At 43.7% G+C, this 7197-nt stretch overlaps 1 protein-coding gene across 1 annotated transcript in view; it reads left to right on the top strand.

The window, feature by feature from the left end:
• The first annotated feature begins 977 nt into the window (after positions 1-977).
• Positions 978-7197, top strand: part of znf423 (zinc finger protein 423) — a 151574-nt gene continuing 145354 nt past the window's right edge. Inside the window, exon 1 of the mRNA XM_069686525.1 lies at positions 978-2142. Coding sequence (XP_069542626.1) covers positions 2103-2142 — 40 coding nt within the window. The 5' untranslated portion in view covers positions 978-2102. The remainder of the gene's footprint in view (positions 2143-7197) is intronic.

Raw genomic sequence — 7197 nt, 5'->3', positions numbered from 1 at the left:
TGGTTTATTTTCCCTTTGACAGAAAGCCCCCTCCAATGTTTTCAACTGAGAAAAAAAATGTGGAAAGAAGTGTTTTTGTCTTGAAGGGGCACGTCCAAAGTACCACAGAAAAGGGCAATGGAGGACACAGAGGTAGATTGTTTTAAGGAAATGGCTCAGGAGATTTTTAAACATTTGGCAGCACAAAGGTGTATGTTCATGAAAGCAGATGACTGGATCGAGAAATACATTTCATGTGGTCTTGCTCTAAAGTGTTAAATGCTCCTTTTGCACGGCCTAAGTGAATAGGCTTGAACTAATCATATCAGAAACTCACCCAAAATAATAAATCCAGCACACATTAGTCAAATGATAAACACTCGAGAAACAAGGAGCATTTGAAGGTGAAAAATGGTCAGACGTTCAGAAACTTTACACAAGTCCAGTGAAGAAGTTGACCTTCCTGTCAGTTTATTATTGCTCATTGCACCTATAGTAAAAATGTGTCAATTTGCAAAACATCAAACTCAAATTTGTTTGTGCATTTTGATGGCAGGGCCTTCTGATAGTTTTAACCTAACCATTCACAATGTCATAGACTCTCCATATAAGACTACCAAAAGCTTCAAAAAAGGATGGGATGTAGCCTACACATATAAAGTATTAGGTGCTGTGTCGATCATAGTCACCAACAAGGGAAAGTGGCCGAGCTTATTTATCGCACCTTTTAACTTAAGAGCCTCTTCCACATCCTACTTTAATCCAAGTCCATATTTTCCCTCTGTCTCCTCCTCTGTATTCTCCGAGTCCCCGTTGTAGCTCCGTCGGTCGGCCACAGCTAGGCGCTGTTGCCTAACTCTCGCCTCTGCCTCCCCTCTCTCTCCGTTAGCCCAGCCTGCCTCTCTCCTGCCTCTCTGCCTCAGCCAACCCGGGCTGTGCCGAGCTGCTCCCTGCGGGATCAGAGCGCTCCCCCGCCGGGACCCTTCTCTCACATCCCCCTGCTGGGACGCGGCTACATTTCCAGCCAAGCACTGCCTGCCTTGGCTTTATTATGTGTGTCTGCGCCGCAGCCCCGCCAGCAGAGGCAGGCAGAGGAGGAGGAGGGAGACTGGTAGCCAGAGTCAGGACAAAGAAAAAGCAGGGAGACAGAGGCTAGCGAAGGGTTAGACTGTTAGCAATATTAGGCTGCTATTATTACCGCCGGTAGGGCATTGAGAAATATTAACAAAAAGAAAGCGTGGGTAGTAAAAGCAGAAGCCTATTCCCCTCGGGGTGAAGATGCAGGGGAAAAGCGCTATGTCCATGCCACCAGACCACCACCTCCACTGCCTACTGTAGATTAGCGGGACGAAACACAGGAGGCTGGTCGGTTCGGGTCGGTGTCGCTTTCCTGGAGGGAAAAGAAAAACAACACAGACTGAAATAGTTTCGATAAACTAAATAAACCCAGACGAAGACGCGAGGAACGCAGTGGAAGAAGCCACGTTTCATTTGAAAGCTATTTCCCAGAACATTCTCCTCCGCTTCTCATCACCTGGACCGTCACGTACCGCTGTGGCACCGCCACCTCTCACTCGGACGGTGCCACTGTCACTTTTTCTCAATACGGCGCGGGAGCTGCTCAGGTGTTTGCTGCGCGCGTGGCTGGCAGCTCGCGCCGCGGTCTGAAAGTGCTGGAAGAAGTCGGAGCGGCACGAGCGCCCGGGCTGCACCGGAGAAAGCAAAACGCGTGCGGGAAAAAAGAAGAAGCAAGCAAGCAAAGCTGTCTGCGTCGGTGCACGCTGTATCGACGAGAAGGGGAATACCAACGGGAAGTTATTCGCGTTTATTCTACAGGTTGCGCGAGCCCCAGCCACCAACAAAACGCAAGAGAGGAGCCGAGTGTCGCCTTCAGCCGCTTCACTCCCGGTGTGTTTGGTTTGTTGTCGTTGGACTAACGGCTGTTTCCCCACTCAGAGACTGAAGCTGCCGCATTGCAACAGGCGAAGAAGCAGCAGCGAAGTAGTGGAGAAGAAGGAAGATAACGTGACTCAAGTCAGCCTGTATGGTTAGCTGAAAACGCGGAACGGAACAAAAACAATTAGAGAATAAAAATTAAATAAAAAAGCAGTTCGAGAGCAGAGATGTCTAGACGAAAACAGGCGAAGCCGCGCTCCGTTAAAGGTAAGAAACTGTTTATTTTGTACCTCACTCCAAACATTTCTCTCAGGAGTGTGTAGAGAAGCTAAAACATGGTCAAATTTCAAGCCCAACTCTTTTGCCTGTTAGCTTATTCAATTGTTTCCCCCCCAATGAGTTGCACACACTGCGAAGTCTTACAGCAAAGGTAAATTAGTGCCTCTTACCTTAACAATTAGCTTCAGTACTTTTACTGTTGGCACTAATTGTTTGTAATCGGCCATGTCTTTTATTATGAGTTAAATGTAAAGGGAAGGCTTTGTTTAAAATGGTAACATCATCGTCAAAAGTCAGCATTCAAAGAGCACTTTAAATTTACAGTTTGCATTTCTCTGTCCGCTCGTCCACACGGCTAATTGTTTTCACTTAGCTGCGAGACTGTCAGGACCTGAAAGATGAAACTCTGGTGTATCGTCTTTCTGACAGCATGGGCTGTGCTTTTGGATCAACTTGTTGTAATTCACTTGGTTAATGGGCCCTTGTAATCTGGATTATTCCCATGTTGTGATCCCACTCCTGCCTTGTTGTAGTAAATGTGACTGTTTGACCCCAAATCAAGTCACTTAGCCCCCACATTATGTCTTTATAATCACTTATGTTTCATTTCACAACCAAAACTATTCACAACAATCTGTATTTCTCTCTAAAATTTGAAACACCATGTCCCCTGTGAGGTGCTGGTCATTGCTAGACATAAACATATTTAATGTTAGATTTTAGAATACTTTTGTAAATATTCTTTCTTTCCTTCAGGCCTCCCTTTCTACTTAAAAATGTTCTGTAAGGTGGAACATTTGGAATTTACAGATGCATTTTCCTTAAGTTGAAAAAAGTCCACATTTGTAGCAATCAAATCCTCCTGTGAAAGGCTGTATTATTTTACTACAGCAAGCCTCAGTTTCAGCCTTTACCATAAGATACTATTCATTGCAGTGCATGGATGATTGGGCATCATGCATTGGGGCATGTGGTGGTCTTGGCCTCCATGTTTCCTTTATGGGACCCAGATGGGCAACGGGACGGGCTTACCATGTGGTTACCACCCCCTCCCCCATTTCCTCCACCATATAGGTTTTCCCTTTCTGTGGTTATTTAGGCGGCGAGCAGATATCTGACAGTGGATCAAACCAGGTGTTCAGTTTGTGTGATTTTCATTGCTGCATTTCTGGCATCTCCTGCAGGTTCTGAAGTTCAGCCAGTTTCTTCAGAGGTCAGATGGGATTTTGTCAGTAGTAGGAGAGTCCTCATCCATGCCACACGCAAAGTACTAAAAGTGTGTGTATTGTCCACACTGTGAGATATGTATGTGGTCATGATATCTATTACTTTGGGTTTTATGTGCAGAAAAACTGTCAAGTGTGAGAGACGGCAGACTTTCAGTTCAGTCCACTGTACAGACTAAATAACAGAATTGTTGTAGGAAAGATGTGATTCGCGGTAGAGATCTACTGTACAGCTGACTGCCATCAATACATCCAGCAAATCTTCATATTTAAAATAGAAATTTGACTCTGCGTAATAAGTACAAGTGCCATTTGTAGATAATAACATGACTTGATGTTCAAGGGGGAAATTGAAGGGAAAGTGCAAGTTTGAGGGGCACTAAAAAAGAGTGTCCCAAATTACAACAAACTATTTTTGGCACGCATCACTTATTTTAATTTTAATGCTTAATGTCATCTCATATTAGAATCTGAGTCATGATCATTGTAGCATAATCAATTTACACTACCGTTTCCAAATTTTCTTTACAATCTAAGACATCATAAAGAACGGGTTTTAAAATAGCCACCCAAACTGTAAATATATTGATCGACGCAAATTTTTTGTTAGATACAGCAGACTGGTGCTGGCAATATCTGAGATCTTTCACTCAACTTAAAGAACGAAAAAGAGACATATAAAGTGTAGAGATTGTATTCTTTTTTACTTAATGCACTGACGTTTTATTCAGGCTGTATTTCTAATTTCTGTTTTTAAATGTGTGAAAAAAGGATTGATCGCCGCAAATTATTTAAGGCCTTGGCTTCTGACACTAAATAAGGGCATATTATTGATTTATCTTTTACCTCTCTGAATGTTAAGTGGTTATCAGAGCCCAAGCTGTTATCTTAAAAATGTTTGACCAAGCGTTAAGAATAGACAAATTATACTCCATGAAATGAAGAAAAGCAGGCAAACGCTCTCATTGTTAAAGCTCTACACTGTGACTGATAAATGACTAGAATAGTACAGCTATTTTATCCCCTGTAAATCGACTATTAATCAAGTTATTGTCTCAGCATTTTTCACACACACAAACACACACTGTCAGAGCAGCAGCGGACAATTTCACTGGTCCACAGCAGCTGATTTGTATACTGATAAACTGCACCGGGCATCAACAAGACCACAGCAGGGGGCAATAACAGCCACAATCAGCCCCATTGTGCACATAGTGATTAAGTGGAAATCTACTTGAATATAAAGTTGATTTCCACTTAAGATGTATGCGCAAGAGGTGGTTGAATGTGGCTGTTATTGCATAGTGCGGTAGTTTGTATGTTAATGCTTATGCTTGAAAGATCTACATTCTTGTGTTTGTGTTTTGCACGCATCATGGACATGCACGCCTTGTCTCTGTTTGTGTGTGAGTGTGTGTGTCACCAAGACAGCCTGGTCTCAGCAGCCTGGATAACCAGAGCTTAGCTTTAGTCAGGCAGCCAAGCGAAGCAGAGCGAAGCAAAGCTGAGGCGGACGACCACCACTCTGCGTGTGTGCGTGTGTGTGTGTGTGTGTGTGTGTGTGTGTGTGTGTGTGTGCAGCAAAGGTAACGCAGCCCTTGTAGTCGAGCTCACATAAGCACCATGTGTTTTGTTTATGTGTACTCATGCATCCTTGTGTGTACATGCGTGTTGCTATCTCCCCTCCACACCTTGCCCCACTGACAGTTTGGCAAGACCTGGGATTGAGGGAAGATGGAGAGCAGGATGGAAGAGAGAAAGATAGAGATGGAGGAGAAAAGGGGGGGGGTTGAAGGGTAAAGGGGAGAGAGAGGAGAGGTGTTTGGGGGGCAGCGCACTGGCACAGAGCAGGTGAGTGGGCAGGGGGGAGGGAGCCATGGAGGCCAGGATGAGGTGAGCGTCGCCGGGGGATTATATGTGTTTTCATGTTCTTCTGTCTTTCACCTGCTCACCCAGCTCTGACTGGCTGGCTGGCTTACGGACTCATTGGCCAGCCAGGCATGCCAAAACCACAACAGAGTCCACCTCATCCGTCTCTTGCTCTAGATCTGAGTCAGAGTGGCTGATGGTCTTCTTTGCTGTTCTCTCTCTGTCACTGTTGCTGTCCTTGTCTCTTATTTAGTCTTTATATTCCTATCGAAGGCTGGTGGTGGAAATTGTTATAATCTTGCATATGATTCTAATATTAATAATTTTAACCCAAACCTGATTTAATTTGATTAGATGCCACTAGTGTAACCTGCTTTTGAGGTGTCGTCTGGCTGCTGCTGTCTTGTGTAACTTGCAGTGCCACACACTTCTACCACTCGGCTGCAGGCCTCTGTTTGAGATGCTTAAATAAATTAGTTGTGCCTCTGCTGCTTTTAATTGTCACACACGTTAGACAAACATTATAGTGGACAGCAGTTTGCCCGAGGATGTACGCTGCAAAACTGAACCACTTCTAGTTGAATGAGGAGTATACTGCTACTAAAGCACTGTTAAAACCCGTTTGGTGAAAGGGATATTCATACATAAGGTAATTTTCAGTTTTCTCTATCTTATAAATGTAAAATTTTTGTCTTATTTTTCTTTTTTAGGCAGCATGAACAAGCGTTTTCCGAGGTCTGTCATTGTTTATAAATCTTATAAATGTTGGTAATTTCTTTCCTGTTAGTATTCACTATGTTATTAATGCAAAACTGTACAGTTGCTGTCAATTTCTATAAGGATTGTGACGCTATCACTTTCTTTACAATAGTACATAATTAAAAGTCATTTTATTTAGGTTTGTTGTTCGATTTATGAATCAAATCAAACAGCGGTGTCTTAGAAAAGTCGATTGAAGCAGACATAAAAGCAGCATTATAAGCGTTCATATTTCTGTTTCACCACTGCGACTGAGTTCCTCTGATAGATTTACTTAACCAGTCTAGCCTTTACAGTGATTAGGCCTTGTTAACAGTAAGGGGACTTGACTAATTGCAGTTTGTTAATTGAACATGGACTAATAGCGCAGTGATGGGCCATGAAAATAGCTGATGGGATGAAAGAAAAGGAGGGGTGAGCAGGGGGGAAGAAACGAGAGCGCCGCTTCTCTCTTATCAAAATATTATTTCAGTGGATTAAGCCGTTTTTAATGTGTGTCTTTAGCGAGGCGAGGCGGCAAAAATCTCCTTCTCTGCCTGCTCCGGCAGCCTCGCTATCCTATCTCTCTCTCTCTCTCTCTCAGCTCTTAGCCCCTCGAGTCTCTCATGCATTATGTAGTGATGATTATTACTTAATTACACATTAATAAATCCGCTTCATTTGCAGGACATTAAATGGGAGTTGAGCGCATATGACAGGGAGATGGAGGAGAGCAGGGAAGACTGGAGGAAGGGGGACTTGCATTTAAGCATTTATTTGGTTTGTTTTGAGAGTTGTTAAAAATCAGTGGAGCCAAATGAGCTCTTTGACCAAGAAGGCCGAGAGAGGAAGGTTTGGTTTGATAACGCCTTGTGTTGAGCTGAGCTCTTCCGGGCTAATGGCATCATTTCCACTCAATCTCCTCCTCTCTCCGTCCCCTGCTCTCTCTCTGTGTCTCTCTTTCCTTCTCCCACCTCTTCATGATTTCTATGGTCCTACCATCCTACACAAGTTTGTGTATGTTTATCTCCTCTGTTTGCCTGATACGATACTGTAGCTGTTGTTTGTTCTTTACAGTCATTGTAGCCCTCCTCCAGCCGCTCGCAGGTACAGTGACATGCTTATGTGTGTAGGGCATAGTCGGCAACGCTGATGCTGCTGGACTTACAACCAAACTGTGCCCATAGTACTGTTCTTAAAAAATATTCAA

The sequence above is a fragment of the Semicossyphus pulcher genome, unplaced genomic scaffold (genome assembly GCF_022749685.1).
Source record: "Semicossyphus pulcher isolate SPU_LCO1_2020_fin unplaced genomic scaffold, fSemPul1.0.p SCAF_8, whole genome shotgun sequence".
Classification (NCBI taxonomy): domain Eukaryota; kingdom Metazoa; phylum Chordata; class Actinopteri; order Labriformes; family Labridae; genus Semicossyphus; species Semicossyphus pulcher.
This window is presented reverse-complemented; position numbering and strand designations above follow the sequence as displayed.